This window comes from Rhynchophorus ferrugineus, unplaced genomic scaffold (genome assembly GCF_030347505.1).
Source record: "Rhynchophorus ferrugineus isolate W39M unplaced genomic scaffold, kcgeb_rfMv2 rfM3, whole genome shotgun sequence".
In the NCBI taxonomy this organism is placed as follows: domain Eukaryota; kingdom Metazoa; phylum Arthropoda; class Insecta; order Coleoptera; family Curculionidae; genus Rhynchophorus; species Rhynchophorus ferrugineus.
The window spans coordinates 73082055-73099428 of record NW_027472582.1 but is presented as its reverse complement, the minus strand read 5'-3'; the positions used below and the strand labels follow the sequence as shown (position 1 = coordinate 73099428).

General features: G+C 34.5%; 1 protein-coding gene across 4 annotated transcripts in view; it reads left to right on the top strand.

The window, feature by feature from the left end:
• The window catches only part of LOC143192349 (uncharacterized), a 36361-nt gene that overhangs the window by 8009 nt on the left and 10978 nt on the right, over positions 1-17374 (top strand). For 2 of the 4 annotated variants that reach the window (XM_076397628.1, XM_076397629.1), the window contains exons 2-6: positions 5049-5333; positions 8759-8978; positions 11936-12385; positions 13308-14930; positions 16101-16333. In XM_076397628.1, the coding sequence (XP_076253743.1) occupies positions 5081-5333; positions 8759-8978; positions 11936-12385; positions 13308-14930; positions 16101-16333 (2779 nt within the window). In that variant the 5' untranslated portion in view covers positions 5049-5080. Of the gene's footprint in view, positions 1-5048; positions 5441-6846; positions 7184-8758; positions 8979-11935; positions 12386-13307; positions 14931-16100; positions 16334-17374 lie in introns of those variants that run through there. The other 2 variants (XM_076397631.1, XM_076397630.1) reach the window with 2 other exon arrangements.

Below are 17374 nucleotides of genomic sequence, written 5' to 3'. Positions count from 1 at the left end.
CAGATATAAACACACAAATTTAGCTTTGTTGCCAAATTTAAACTTCAAGCCACCTAGCCGCAAATGAACTAACTAAAAAATTGTTTCGTATCCGCCCATGTTCTCAATATTTTGTGATTGAATCTTTCATTAGCATTTTGATTATGTCGCCTAAACGTCTCTCGATAAATCTTCATTTTGTTCATCTTTACATTCTTCTTCATTATTTCTTTCATCGAGAGAAAAAACCTAATACCAACACACCAGTTTGGGTTTATTAGCAGGCACTCAACAATTGACCAGGTCCATAGAACAACAGATGTTATTGAAAAAGCCTACGAAAGCAAAAAATTATGCTCAGCCATATTTTTAGATGTAGTACAAGCCTTCGATAGGATATGACATGTTAAAATGTTACCAAAATAACACCGAACTACTAAAATCGTACATTATAGCCAGAATGTTTAGGGTTAAACAAGAAGAAGCTTACTCTACAATAAAAGAAGCTAAAGCAGGTGTACTACAAGGATGTGTACTGAGGTTAATGCTTTATCTACACTACACTTGTGATATATCACAAATGGAGAATATTACGATGGCTACATTTGCTGATGATACTGCGATTACTGGTGTCAAAGAGAATAGTGAAGAAGCCACACGAAAATTACAACAGGCAAGTGACAATTTAAATAATTGGACACAAGCTTGGAAAATAAAAATTAACGAAAGTAAATCTGTACATGTGCAGTTCACCTACACTCAGACCGTACAGGCACCAATAACATTAAATAATACTGTCATTCCTTATAGCAACAACGCTAAACATCTTGGAAGGAATCTTGATGCAAAATTTCTCTAGAAGGAACATAAAAAGAAGAAAATAAAAGAACAGGAATTGAAATATACGAAAATGTATTGCTAATTGGAAGAAAATCACAATTATCAGTACATAATAAATTGTTATTATATAAGCAAATACTGAAACCTATATGGACATACGGAGTTCAATTATGGGGATGTTTTCCAAAGAGTAAAATAAACAAAATACAAATTTTTCAGAACAAAGTCCTGAGAAGTGTTGTGGGAGCACTCAAATACTACAGGACTGACTACCTACATTGGGACCTTCAAATATCCACAATCAGTTAAGAAATCAAGAGAATTGCGAGGGGGCATGAGGAAAGACTCCATTCGTATGAGAATATTGAAGTATTGCAACTTTTGGATACCACCAGAGCAGGACACAGACTCAAAAGAATCAAACCATCTGATCTTGTGTAGTGTTGCGTAGTGAGGTGCATATATTAAAAAATACAGCAGTAACATGTATAAACATTATGTCACTAGAGACTGAAATAAGGCCGATGGGTCCTCCTAGTTATATACCTAGGTTTAAGTTATCATAAAGACAAATTGTAGGCTAGTCGGAAACGACTAGTAACAATGTAGTATTTAATTAATAAACACAATTCTTTTTTTCCTTCTTTCACATTTATTTCTTCATTTCCACTACAGTGATTTGACTGACGATTTGTATATCGATTTCCGTGAAATCGGATACGAAAAGGAGATGAAAGGTAAGTTAGACCTGATTTTAAAAATACTTCTGGGTCGCCTCTACATCTAATTCTCTTCTTAAACTCTTAATTACTTTAGATATAAAAAACCTCAAAATTTCTTTAGCTGTTTTAATTTTTTTTACAACGTTTCTGTTAAACTTCGATAGATTCTTTATTTTCTGACAGGTCTACTGCCAATTATTAGGATAGTATGTCGTTTGTTTTTATTTTCAGAATAACAACGAAAGAAACAGAAACGGTTAAAATTAGTAACAAGTAGCAGGAAGCTTGTGGGCAATCGAGAGTTAAAATTAAACCATCCCGTAGCGGTAGCCCGTTAAATTAGTCGCCCACCTTGTTAGCGGAAGGCTATAAGTTCGATTACACTTTTCGATGCAGACATCTATTTGTTCCCGATATATCTACAGGCGATCTGTGCGATTTTCATTAACCTGGATTTCTATTTAATTTAAGTGGCTCCGTTAAGAACACTGCGGGTGGATTGAGTAACGTTTGCTTTATTTATTGGGATCTACGGTGACGTTAAACTCTCGATGCACTGAAAAATGTTTTTTCTTATTATTTAATTATTACATTGTTACTAGTCGTTTCCGACTAACCTACAATTCGTCTTTATCATAACTTAAATCTAGGTATATAACCAGGAGGACCCATCGGCCCTATCTCAGTCTCTAGTGAAATAATGTCACTGCTGTATTTTTTATTATATGAACCTCCCTACACAACACTACACGAGATCAGATGGTTTGATTTTTTTCAGTCTGTGTCCTGCTCTGGTGGTGTCCAAAAGTTGCAATACTTCAATATTATCATGAGAATAGAGTATTTGCTCATGCCCCCTTCCAATTCTCTTGATTTCTTGACTGACTGTGGATATCTGAAGATCTCAATGTAAGTAGTCAGTCCTGTAGTATTGTGGTACTCCCACTATATTTCTCAGGACTTTCTTCTGAAAAATTTGTATTTTGTTTATATTACTCTTTGCAGACCATCCCCATAGTTGAACTCCGTATATCCATATAGGTTTCAGTATTTGCTTATATAATAGCTATTTATTATGTACTGATGTAGCCATCGTAATATTCTTCATTTGTGGTATATCACAAGTGTAGTCTAGATACAGCATTGGCCCCAGTATACTTCCTTGTGGTACACCTGCTTTAACTTCTTTTACTGTAGCTTGTTCTTTTTTACCTTAAAATCATTCTGGCTGTAATGTACGATTTTAGTAGTTCGGTGTGTTGTTTTGGTAATATTTTCTGTAGTTTATGAACAAGGCCTTCATGTCGAACTTTATCGAAAGCTTGTGCTACATCTAAGAATATAACAAAACACTAGTTTTTATTGGTAACAGATTAAAAAATGATAGCGAAAGCGAGGCAACAGGTTGAGCTTATGAATATATATCACTCCCAGAAAGTACCTGTTAGTATACTGGTAAAAATTTCTGGTACATCCTGGTACAAAATTCATTCAAAGTAAAATTAAAATATGAATAAAAATTTTAGATTGCCTATCACAAAATTATATTCTAGATTATATAAGGACAGAGGGTGTAAAATGTAACTAGCTAGTTATCTATCTAGTTTGGTATATCAATGTATATAGCAATATCATTATTCACTTTTCATTAAATAACCTAAAAAAATGTGTAATGTGTTATACTACCTTCATTCAGCATAACATTATTTATAATCCCTGTAATTTTTGTTAGTCATTATTTTTACGAAAATTATTGTATATGCAATTGTAATTATTAAATGTCAAAAAAACAATTTCAAAAATTCAAAAACACTAAATCGATTTTATTCCAGGCCATACAGCAAGAAATCCACTTTTAGTGGATACTACTTGTTTATACTATAGTGTGTTGAACGATAACGTACGGAAATTTCTGAGAACATAAATGTTTCGCGAATAGTATTTGGATTTTGAAGGACGAATATCCATTAAAAACTCGGTCTTTTAATAAAATATAATAAAGCTATTTCATCGTTGGCGTTATTTCTGTGGGAATGAAGTAAATAAGCTAGTTTATATGCGATTTTCATGAAAAAATCAACGGTCAAGTAAGCCATGTAGTTAAATATTTCTGTCACTGTCAAGATTAGTTTTTTTTTTAATTTGAAATCAATTTGTTTTACATAGTAAAGGAAATCATAGACCGACTAATTATGAATTAAAAGTGCTTATTTCAGAGCCGACTAACAAAAATTAAGGTAACTATGAACAAAAAATATTATTTAATATTTTTGTAATAGTTAATTAAAGTCAGATTAAATAAAATGTCTTCTGTACAATTTATAATATCTAAAGCGCTCATCTTTACACCGTCCATCTATGAGATACCTGTTATGTGGGAATTGGGCACGTGATAATCACCAAAAAGCAGAAGCATTTACTGAATATCTAGAAAAAAACTTAAAACAAAATAAAACTAATATTGAATGAAGGCCTTGTTCACAAACTACAGAAAATGTTATACTCTACAATAAAAGAAGCTAAAACAGGTGTACCACAAGGAAGTGTACTGGGGTTAATGCTTTATTACAACTATTTTAACACACGAAAATTACAACAGGCAAATGTCAATATAAATAATTGAACACAAGCTTAGAAAATAAAAGTTAGCTAAAGTAAATCTGTGCATGTGCAGTTCACCTACAATCAGACGGCACAAGCACCAATAACATTAAATAATACTACCATTTCATATAGCAACAACGCTAAATATCTCGGAATGAATCTTGATGCAAAACTTCACTGGAAGAAATATATAAAGAAGAAAAAAAAAAGAACTAGAATGAAATATAGGAAAATGTATTGGCTAATTGGAAGAAAATCACAATTATCAGTACATAATAAATTGTTATTATATAAGCAAATACTGAAACCTACATGGACATATGGATGTTCTGCAAAGTAACATAAACAAAATACAAGTTTTTCAGAACAAAGTCCTGAAAGGTATTATGGGCGTACCCAGATACTACAGGACTGACTACCTACATCGAGACCTTCAGATACCCACAGTCAGTCATGAAATCAAGAGAATTGACAAAGGAGCACGAGGAAAGTGTCCATTCTCATGAGAATATTGAAGTATTGCAACTTTTGGATACCATCAAAGCAAGACACAGACTCAAAAGTATCAAACCGTGTGACCTTGTGTAATGTTGTGTAGTGAGGTAAAGTGAGTTTAGTGTATAGTGAGTGAAGACAAATTGTAGGTTAGTCATAAACGACTAGTAACAATGTAACAAAGTTCACCATCATTTCATTATAAATGACACTAATTGAATGAAAAACTTTTATATACTGAATGAAGTTTATAATAAATTACGACGGTTATATTTTCCCACCATCTACGGAAAACAGTTGAAGATGTCCAGAATAAATTACTGTAATAAACTTATACGCTTTCAGCGTACCTAATACCCATAACAGAAACCTGAACGGTGGTTCGAGTAACGTCTTTGTTGTTTATAGGCTGATGGCACGACCTCCACCCAAGAGATAACATGAGTAATCCAGATCAACCACCCTCGGAACAAAGTGCTGGCACAGATCCAAAATCCAAAAGGAACAGCGGCCTGTTCGCCTTTTTCAAATGGTTCAAGCCCGGCTCGCGTGAGTCGATCGAGTCCACGTCTCGCTCGAGCAGCCTGGACAGTTTGTCTTCGAACAAGAGCGTCGGCACGGTCGCCAGTTTCTCCTTCGTCTCGCCGAACGTCTACGAGAAACGGATCCTGGCGGAGAAGTGCGTCCAGATAGGTCAGTGCTTCGTTGCGGTTACGTTTCACGCATGCCCGCTTTCACTTAATTGCTTGTTTCAAGTAATCCTTCGGTTGAACACAGTCATATAGTACGAAATGACAAAGGTATGTTCCACTCGATAATTTATACGATTTCAATTATTACGAAATGGCGAAGTCGCGGGGTACCTATGTTTGTTCTATTACTAATTTTGTTTGTTCATTTAATTACATTATTTTGTAATATATCAAATGCATTTTTATTTTGAAATGATCATACGCTAATATTTTCAACAATGATTAAATTTTCCGGCTATTTTTCCTTTGTTTTACAATTACTCATCAAAACAAACCCTTGGAAAACATATTTTTCTTTGTTTTCTAAACGTTGAATTTTGTTTTCTTTTAACTTCATTATGGTGTGCAATTTTAACGTTGTCTGGTCGGCATGAACGTTTTTATTTGTTATTTATAACCTTGAAAACATAAACTGAAATATTAGATTAATGAAATAATGATATTCCTATTCAATGTTTTCGATTTTTTATGCTTACAATGTGTACTTGATCGAATAATGGTACCTTCCATTTTTAAACTGGATAAAATTACGTAAAATTATTATTTAAACAAAATAGAAATATGGTTGGAAAAGCAATAAATTAGAAGTAAGCTTCCTAAATAAATAAGAAAAAATGTAATTAATGATAATTTTTGGTGGTAATCTTAACAAAATATAATCATATTCCATTGAAAATTTTAAATAAACACTGGTTCTTCCAAAATCCAGAGACATTTCACCAAACATTTACTTTACCAAACTGTTATTGTTCGTTCAATACAAACAGTAACCATTAAAACCAACATTTTTAGTGTTTTTTTTTTCTTGGCAAATTGAAACCAGATTTACGAACAATAATGAACAAAGGAATCATAACTATACAATTCCAAAGATTTGTCAAATTGACACAACGTCAAATATATCAACTAACCCCACTTTTCTAAATAAACAATTGTAATTCACAATCGAGCATTGGGTTTTTAAAAATGTTCTAATAAAGACTTGCTATTATTTATTTGCTAAATATATTAAGTCATCTGTCAACAACAGAATCTTCAAATGGAAACCTAATTATACAAGTAAAAATACAACGGAATGATGTGAAAGGGATGAAATTGATGAAAAGAAGGATGGAAGAATTTTTATAGGTTACAATGCATTCTTTAATATCTTAAGTTAAAAATACTAGTTGCGCCATCTATTAGAAATATTTTATAATTAAATACGACCCACAACTGTCAAATAAACTCAGAGTTTCTCTCAATATTGTTAATGATATGATCTAAAATGATTAATGAGCAACAAATGAGTTAAAATAAAAGCAGAGAAAGCTCATCATAATAAAAATAATTATAAGGTAATTTAATAACATTTAATGATGATATAGAAAACTACATACGTACTGCGATTTAGTTTTAGGTTAAATAGTTGTCACCGAACTACGAAATGAATACCATTAACAATTGAATTAGTACTTAAACCTTTTGTTAGACTGAAATGTAGAGGTCAAATTAAAATGAACTTATTACACTGTCGATTCCCATAACTGACGGATTCGGACTACCTCAATTAGTCGAGTAGAAAACACGAGTCGAGTACAAAATCACCGAAAATTGCATATTCTATTAAGTGGTTAGTCTTTGTCTTTTGTTCATCGCTTGAGGATGTATTATAGTACTGTAGCGACAGTCCGTGGGTGATTAGATATATTTAATTGCGCGTGAGTCATGCGCATTAATGATTTAACTTCGCGAATTGGTTGTTTGGAGGTTCCTTTTGTGTTTTCTCCAACAAATAACAGGCAAAATAAGGTACGTTCTTTTAATTAATATACATTAACAGCTTTATAACTGTTTTTTTTTCGAATGATAAACATTTTAAATTAAATAAAACTCACATATAAAAAATAATGATGATTAAACCATACGGGGTCACTGTTTATACTTCGGGAATAGGAAAAAAACAAATAGTTAAGCTGCGAATATATTTTTATTGTTTTTCAAAGTACTTGCCACGATGATCGATACACTTTTACATATGCTTAAACCAATTTTCAAAGTATTTATTCCATTCCGAATCAGGTATCTTCAAAACATGATTTTTGATTGCTTCAATAGCTTCTTCGGGCGATGAAAATCGTTCACCACGCAGTTTATTCTCCACGGATGCCAACAAAAAGAAGTTATTGGATGCCAAATCAAGGCTGTACGGCGGATGACCCATCAATTCGATGTTTTGAGTGCTCAAGTAGTCTCTTGTTTGAGCCTATGTGTGAGAGCTCGCATTGTCATGATGAAGAACAATCCGGCGTCTCTTGTTTGTTTTCCTTATTTCACCGAAGACTTTTGGCAAACAAATGGTTGTGTAACAATCAGAATTTATTGTTCTACGATACTCTAGAGACACTGTTGCAATATGACCAGTTTTCCCGAAGAAAAAGGCCATCAATTTCTTTGAAGTGCTTCGTGCGCGAAAAACTTTTGTTGGATTTGGTTCATCTTGGAACACCCACACAGTCGACTGCTGCTTGCTTTCGGGTTCATACGAATATATTCATGATTCGTCACCTGTCACGATTTTATAAACGTCTTTCGATTCACCGCGATTGAATTTCTTAAGCATTTCTTTGCACCAATCGACACGAGCGATTTTTTTTGAGCGATTGTCAAATTGTGTGGGATCCAACGCGAACATAACTTTCGCACAGCTAACTGTTCATGTAAAATCTCATACGTGCTGGTGGAACTAATGCTTAGGGATCCTCAAATCACAATAGGTGACATGACGATCTTGCTTAATCATTTCGCACACAGCATGGATGTTTTCTGGCGCAACAGCCGATTTTGGACGACCTTCACGAAACTCGTCGGACAGCGAACTATGACCAAGATTGAATTCACTAAACCAGCGATACACGGTGGTTTTTGATGGAGCTTCATCGCCAAAAGTCAAATTAAGTTGATTGATCGCACGAAAATGTTCACGATTCAGTTCCATTTTTTGCCGAGAAGAAAGTTTCAACTAAATATAAAATAAACAAATAGCGCCCGTGCGACAAAATGTTCTGAATACATATATCGTCAAAAATGTCAAACTTTAAGATGGAACCGTCAGATGGACTCACATGACAACAGTGTTGCCAATTCCCGAAATATAAATAGTGACCCTCGTACTATATACTATATATTTGAGTGTGAAATCCAGTCTGATAAAGTGAGAAAATGAGGATATTGCTTCTTTATCTCGCTTAACTTCTTATTAATTATTTTTACGATAAACTTTCACCATGTAAGCAATGTTGTAACATTTTCAATCTTCTCTCGATGACGCTTACTGCACTCACTACTAATAAACGACAAAATCATAAAATGTCTTACTTATTCCAGGTCCTGAAACTGACACGTACAAAGCTCGATTGAAACAGAGGGACAAGCGACGGGAATCGGACAAGAATGTCACCCTGCGAAAGAAGTACAATCTGTTCTTCAACAGGGACTCTCTGCTGAAGCCGAAGAAGATCATCGAAGACGAGGAGAATTCGAAGAGTCTGCCGCTGATGACCCGGGCTCATATCATGGAGATCGAGGCCGAGAGGGTTCATCGTAGGTGAGTTTTGTTGTTTTCGCGGCCGAGGGTTGTCTTTTATATTTCGGGATTTGGGTAGATTTTGGATTTGGATAAAAGATAAAAGTAAAAATTTTAAATCGTTGGGTGCTAATTTATGAAATTCGTTCTTAGATCCACTAGAAAAATATGTGAAATTATCATTCCAATCACTAATTTAGAACGATCCTAAAATATAAGTGATAACGTTCCTACTAATTGTTGTGCTCTCTCAAATAAACATGTTATATTTTGTTTGCTTTCTTGGTGCCTGTTTATCTTTTTGTGAATTTTGATTTAAAGTATTTAAAACAATTACCAAAAAAAACTGGGAAAGATATTGCGGTCTTCACTAGGAGTTTTCAACAATCCATAAGGTGTCAGTACGTGGCTAACATTCTCGGTCTTCACTATCACTTTTAAAATGACGAAGACAAAATCTATCACTTACAGTATGTTTACTCCAAAGTCAATTATAATGATACATCCAGTTTTTATTGTTTTCTATTGATTTTAAAACGTGGATTACTTTTACGCATATCTTTACAAAACTTTCCAAAAAAAAAACCATCCTTGTTGCCATTTAATCAGCAATAGGCATATTTGGGACCCATCTTCCAAACTTTTCTTTCGTATTTGGTTTGAGTCTTCATCCAGCTTGAACTTGTTGATACAAATACAAGTTTATTCCCTCTTCATTGTGCAAATTCATTGGCAGATGCGTATTTAGTTTAAAGTTATTAATACAAATACTTAAATTAAAAATATAAGATTTATAACGTTAAAGTAGTTACTAAATATTACAAGGTAGTTCAAAATGGCAAAAAAAATATGACAGTTTAAGATAGATTACTGGCAAAAGGTTTGAATAATGACTGATTAATCGGATTTCTCAGTTTTTTGCTGATGATTCAGAAGGTTGGATCTAAGAATCTTTTCTGCCACCTAATTTGTTATTTTCTGGAGAGAGAAGGAAGAGTCATCCATATGTAATTTTCTTTCGTAGACAGAACACGCACTCTAATAAATAAAAGTATAAAATTCTAACAATCTTCAAACGTGCATTTGCTTGATTTTTTTATTGTTTATTGCAATCTTGTTAAGAGTTTTTGTCATCTTTTTTCCTTCGTCACCCTTCTTAATGTCCTTGTAAATTCGGTTCAGTATGAGCAAGTGTTTATAACACAGTTAATTTCCTAAGTCCTTTTCCTTGATTTACTAAATCGGTTATAAATGTAACTTTTATATAAATTCAGACACATAAATAAACATAATAAACAATGATAAGATTTTTTGAAGCTGTAAAAAGCACAACCACTCACTTAAGATCAAAATTACCACTGTTAAATCATATTTTCCTATAACTACACATAAATTTTAGGCAATTATCAGGAGCATAAATTAGATGTCTAAATGTTCCGAACTGAACTCTTTTAAGCCTGGTTTATAGCCGGCTATTTGTTTATCATATAATTCTTCTTTTTACCAAATAATCTGCTTTTACAAGAAACTACATAGATGTCAAGTATATTGCCCTCAGATAATGTAAAATGGTTCTTCAACTATTAATAATACAACACTAATTCAACTATTAATAATTCAGTTATACATAAATAAATCAGAGATATCAAGTCTATAAATTAATATTAAAGGATTTACAATAGATGGTGTTAATGAGTATTAAATCGCATCTGGCACATCTGTAATCAACTTCTTGCTGAAACCTCACTGAGTCTCTAACTTCAGTTCAGTATGTGTCATTTTAGTGTTTTAAAAATGTTTCAATTCATGCCAAGTAAATCGCATTTGTGGGAAGTTTTTTTTTATTTAAATTTGAAAAAAGATGGCCGAGCGTTTTAAAAATTGGCGATCCTGACACTGAAGACAAAAATATCATTTTGGACAGCCAAAAAATGTGTAGAAAAGCATTTGAGACATCGTTTGATGATAATCTAGTTCAGTTTAAGCCTAAATAGAGCCTAAACCACTACTAAAATGTTTGAAAAAATGTTTTTAAAATTGATACAGAATGTCAAAAGTCAAGACAATTATGTCAAAAGGCTGCAAAAATATATCTTAACACATTGGCTGAAAAGTCGCGGGCGTAAAAAAGAAAAAGAAAGTTTTTTGTTCAAAATTGGCTTTATTCATCAGCGTAATCTCCATCAAGAGCCACACAGTTATTCCAGAGCCGCTATAATATTTCAATAGGGCTTATATAGGACAATATAGGCGTGTCACCAGTTGCTGTTCACTCAGATAACGAATGTTTTGATTGCAGAGTGAAGTGATGGATCCATGTTTCATCCATTGTCACATATCGATGCAAAAATCCCGTTTAAACATAGCCAAACACTGCTCAGAATCATCAACACGTTTTTGTTTTTGGCCAACGCCACCCACTTTGAACAGAGTTTTGTCATAGTCAAATATTCATGCAATATAAAACCAACACGATCTTTTGATATCTTTACGATGTTAGCTAACTCACGCAACTTCACTGTTCGATCATTCAAAACGATTTTGTGGATTATTTTGGTGTTTTGTAGCTTTACCATCTCATCTGGACGTCCACTGTGTTGTGCGTCACAGGTGTCTCTACGAGCACGTTTAAAATTCATTAAGTCAACGTTTTACTGTTGTTTCTAATGGAGAGCAGTCCTTACAACTCGCTAAAAACAGTATTTTTTCTCATCAAAAAACAGTGTAAAATTAAAACAAAATTGTTTTTGATTCATTGTTTTGAAAGTGAATCATTGTAGTGTCACACTTAGCACAATAACCCACAAACTTATGAGTAAAATATCACGAAATTGTAACAGCTTCCGGTTGAATGATAGTACTAACTGAAAAAGCGGTGAATGCATTAACACTAGCGCCATCTATGTGTTACGCCTGAGACTTACCACACTTGCCCACGTGTTATTTATCTTTAACAATTTTACCTTGTAATTTAACAGAACCAACAGTGAATCCTCTAAAGTTAGACGAGCCGGAGCTTACGTCCACGTCAAGGGAAAACGAAGAGCCCCTCAACCTCCAGGAGGTCACAATGTATCCCTCGACGCCTCGTCCACCGCCAGTCTGAAGAAGAAAAAACGCTCGGCGCCCACACCGCCCTCATCTCCCAAGGCCGACGAGGAGAACTCCAACGGGCCGGAGAAGGAGAACGACGTCCTGGCCAACGATTACCTGAAGCTGGACCGCGGGGTCCTGAAGCCGGTGAGGGAGGAGACTCAAGCCAAACCTCAGGACGCCGCGGGGAGTACCGGTCTCTACGCCCTCAGTCCGTCTTCCTCCCGGACCAGTTTCGTGGACACTCCCGTCTCTCCAAAACCGTGGTACAAAAGAAATTCAGGATACAAAGAATCGACGAGTAAAAAGGAAAATAAATACGAACCCATAGAAAGGTAAGTTCCTTTTCGGACAGGTCCTTAGTTTACGTACTGAAGATGACTGAATACTTTTTCCAACTCACCTAATGGTTTAGTTTACAATACGACGGTCACTATTTATATTTCGGGAATAGGAAAAAACTTTAAATTTAAGCTGCGAATATATTTTTATTGTTTTTCAAAGTACCCGCCACGATGAACGATACGCTTTTGCATACGCTTAAACCAATTTTCAAAGCATTTAATCCATTTCGAATGAGGCATCTTCAAAACACGATTTTTGAACGCTTCAATAGCTTCTTCGGGCGATGAAAATCGTTAACCACGCAGTTTATTCTTCACGGATGCCAACAAAAAGAAGTTATTGGGTGCCAAATCAGGGCTGTACGGCGGATGACCCACCAATTCGATGTTTTGAGTGCTCAAATAGAATCTTGTTTGAGAACTCACATTGTCATCTGACCGTTTAAAGGACTAAATCGTCGAAAAACGGCGGTATTTGAAGAAATATAAAGTGCTGCTTCACCAAGACAATGCACCGTGTCACAAGTCAGTGAAAACAATGGCAAAAATCCATGAATTGGGCTTCGAATTGCTACCTCATCCACCGTATTCTCCATATCTATCCCCAGCGACTATTTCATGTTCTCAGATCTAAAAAGAATGCTCGCTGGGAAGAAATTTTCGTCGAATGAAAAGGTGATCGCCGAAACTGAGGCCTATTTTGAAGCAAAGGACAAATCGTACTACAAAAATGGTATCGAGAAGTTGGAGAGTCGCTATAATCAGTGTATCACCCTTGAAGGGAATTATTTTGAATAAAAAAGTAGGTCGGCGACTTTTCAATTGACCTGTTATATTTATTTTCTTGTTATTTATTCTCTACGATTTCCATTTAACAAACAAACATTCAAACCTAGTGTATTCTTATCGCCAGGTTACCGGAAGTGCAATACATGCGAAACTCGACGCTGGACCTTACCCTGGAAGATTCCCTGTCGAACCCGGAGAAGAAAAAAGAAGACAAGCGCAGAAGCGGCATGTCCTTCTTGACGAACATCAGCGAACTGGACCGGGAGGCCTCGGAACTCCTCAAGACTAAAACCGAAATGGAGAAGAACGGCACCGTCATCAACGACATCACCGAGATGCCCGAGTTCATGAAACCGAAAGAGAGCAAACCCAACGACAGCCTGGTGTCGCCGAAACGGCGCTCAGCTCGTGATCTCATCGCCAAATTCAACGCCATCACCAACGTGACCAAGGTGACGGTGTTCGGGGTGTCGCAGAAGGACAAATACTTCGGCAAACAAGCGAGTCTGGACGACACCAGCACGAAACAGCGACAGGAACAGATACTGGAGAGTCACAAGAAGAGAATCGAAGAGATCGACAAGAAGAAGGAGGACAAGTTCCTGCCGCTGATGAAATCGGAGAGCACCAATACCGTCAAGGCCGCCGCCAAACCGGAAACCCCCAAGATGGATCGGAAGAACTGGAAATGTCCGAAGTGCAACGTCGAGAATGAATACTGGAGGATTATTTGCCACGTGTGTTCGTCAATCAAGCCCTACTTCGACGATTTCGGTTCCACCGGCAAAATGAACGGCGACAAATCGCCGGAAGCGAAACTCTCAAGCCCCGCTATCGCCAAGAAAGAACCCTTCGCCTTCAACAGCGACAAGGTCCTCGAGAGATCCAAGACCCAAATAGGTTTCTCCGCCTTGTCCAGCTACAATGCGATCAACAAGAAGAAAACGGAAACCATCAAAAACGGCAACGACGACAAAGTCGACGAAACCAGCAAGAAAGAAGAACGGGAGAAACTCAGAAAAATGTTGATCGAGATGAAGAACTCCCTCCCCAAAAGGAAGAGCAACATAATGCTGAAGCAAAACAGTAGAACCAGTATCATCATGGAAAATCCGGAAGACAAGAAGGACCCGGAGACGCCAGAAGATAATAATAAACCTCCGGAAAAAACTCAGGAACAAAAAGTGGCGGAAATCTTGATCGGTTCCACCCAAACCATTTACGAGAACATCAAAATGAAGAAAACCGATAATCCGAAGCCGGTAAAGGTGTCCAACGAGACTCAGACCAGCTCCGTGATGAAGACGCTGGTTCCCGAGTCGAGTTTAAAGAAACTGATCGAAAATCATAAAGCGAACACCATTTACGAACCGATGAAAGCAAAAGATTTCGAGGATATTTACTCGGATAAGAATGGGAACTCTCCCGCGAGGTTGTACGCGAATTTGACACAGAACGACGAACTGTCGTTGTTCTTCAATGTGCCGAAAACACTAGCTAGCAGAAAGAACAACATCAACGGGAAAGATGGTGCTCTTGGTGGTACCTCTCTCCAAACCAACAACTTCCCAACGGACACTATTGAAATTAATCGACTGCTGAGGAGGCTGGAGAGTGCCATCGCCAAAGGTGACTTGACAGAAGCAGCAGCGTTTGCCCAGGAGCTTGCCCAACTGAAAGTCAACTGTTCAGTGATTCGACAAAAACCCCATGGCCAACTAGGTATGGCTAAGAAGAAAGGTTTTCAGTAAGTATACTTTTATATTAAACAAGGTTTTTTTGGAATGTGGGAATTATAACAATAATTGTTCTATAACAAATTACACTGTGTGACAATTTCTTTGCTCTAACATAATACTAAATAAAACGGTTTTTTTTGTAAAATTGTACCTGTTGAACATAAAAACTTAAACGATTTTTTGTAATAAGTTATGATAAATTAAAGTGCTATTAATAAATAAAGACAGTATGATATTTTTAAATCATATTTATTTATGTGTTATTAATTTTATAAAAAGAATGGTAATATATATTTACAAATAGACAATGAATCAAAATATCTCAGTTTAATTGGTAAATAGAAAAAAATGAGCCATATATTCTGAAAAAATGTTTCTTTAGTATGGAAAAATATCGGCTGCCGTTATAGATTAATATAACTTTTAAGCGTCAATAGTATTTACACTAGTAGTAAGAAATGTGACGTATCAGATAACCATATCTTGGACTGTGTTTTTAATAATGAATTAAGGAATTTAAAACACATAATCTTACTTATGCTAGAAAAATTGTGTCACTCAGTGTTATCATTTCTTACTAAAGAATCAAAATTGGCTTCCATTATCTCTCTAACGAAAATTGACCTTACTGAATATTCTATCACACTAAAACAACACTATATTCAAATATATCCACAAATTAAACTCTCAAATCAATAGCTGCTATATATTTAATTGCTGACCAAATAAATAACACTGATAATAACAAATTTTGAGACAAATATACTAAGTATATAACACCAATAATGAAAAGATTATGATATAATAAGACATCGTTTTCTATTAGTAAATATATAAAAATGTAACAGTTGCTTTTAAAGCAATTGTTAAGTTAAATACTTTTACGTTATATATATATATGAAAAACAATCTTCAATTCAATATAAAAGTTTTTAGGAATTGAGCGTCGACTTTCACTCTTTATCCATTTTTCATAATATCTTACTATAAAAAATAGAATTAATTAGTAGAATAATAAATATATGAATTTTAAATATTTTAAATTGCCTTATATTTTTATGTCTCGCTTATGTCGACTATTGATGAGGGTAAATATATATTTTAATCACCTTTAATAAGTTAAATGGTATTTAAGGTATTTGTAACTTTATTTTCTTACATAGAATGTTTTTTTATAGAATAGAAATGTACGTAGAGGATAAAGTATCGCACAGAGGTCCATTTCCAATAGAGGTTGTGGAAAATCAAACGGTAGCCGAACTAAAAGCGCAAATATTTCGAGAATTTGAAATACCCGTCGATGTTCAACGATGGATTTTGGGAAAGGAACTGATTACCGATGATAATTCGACCCTTAAAGACCATAACATAACTGAAGGATGCCCAGTGTTTTTATATCTAGTCACCCCAGGTACGTACATCAGTTGTTTCATAAGATCGTTAATATCTTGTTTTATAAAATCATATCCACAAAAGATATTGGTTATGCTACACATTATACAAAATCTAACCTCACCTAAATTTTAGTTAAAAGACAATTGTTAATAAATTTAATAACTCTTAAGTAATAAATGCTTACTTAAAAACAAAAATTTCAGTGATATTGAAAGTTTAAATGATTTCCAACCTCACTTAACTTTTAGTTATTTGACACTTAAATGTCAATATACCTAATTTAGCCACATTGAGAGTTTAATAACTTTTAACCTCACCTAACTGTCAGTTATTTGATTTGAATTAATCAACAAATGATACACAACACAGATATACGTCCTACAGATATTAAATTATTACAAAATTAAGTAACAAATAATTTACATGCATTTCAAAACAGTAATATAAATAAAACTGATATTTAACCTCACTTAACTTTCAATTAAATGACAGTTAATTTTATTATCGTAAAAGTTTATGATCGATTATTGTTTCATTCAAAGCCTACTAATGACGTGCTCGTTTTACAGGGTTATGTCTGTCGAAATAGCTTGACAGTCACAGCCTTAATTGTCTTCTAAGATAGATCGTTTCTATATTTGTTTTCCGAAGCTGTATCCGTTTCCGCGCATTAAATATTTTTCTTTTATAGATGTTTGTTGTTGTTTTTTTCTGTCTCTTGAAGTTTGGCAGTCGAGATCGCCAGCTATAAAAACATAGGCAATAAATTAAGTGACGAAAATACGTAACCTATTTACAATCATTGAATAATTGAATTCGGTTTGATTTATTGTTTAAAAATAATTGTATATGAATAATTTTGATTAGAAATTTAATTAAATACTTTCTACGATAACAGAATTTTTGTATTTCAGACTTTTATGTCAAATATGCATTATAATATTGATATATATGGAATAATTAATGTAAATAAATGTACAAATGATGATTTCTAATTTTTAATTGATATAATTTATCAGAACAAATGTTTATTCATTGGGAAATAATGTATTTCAAA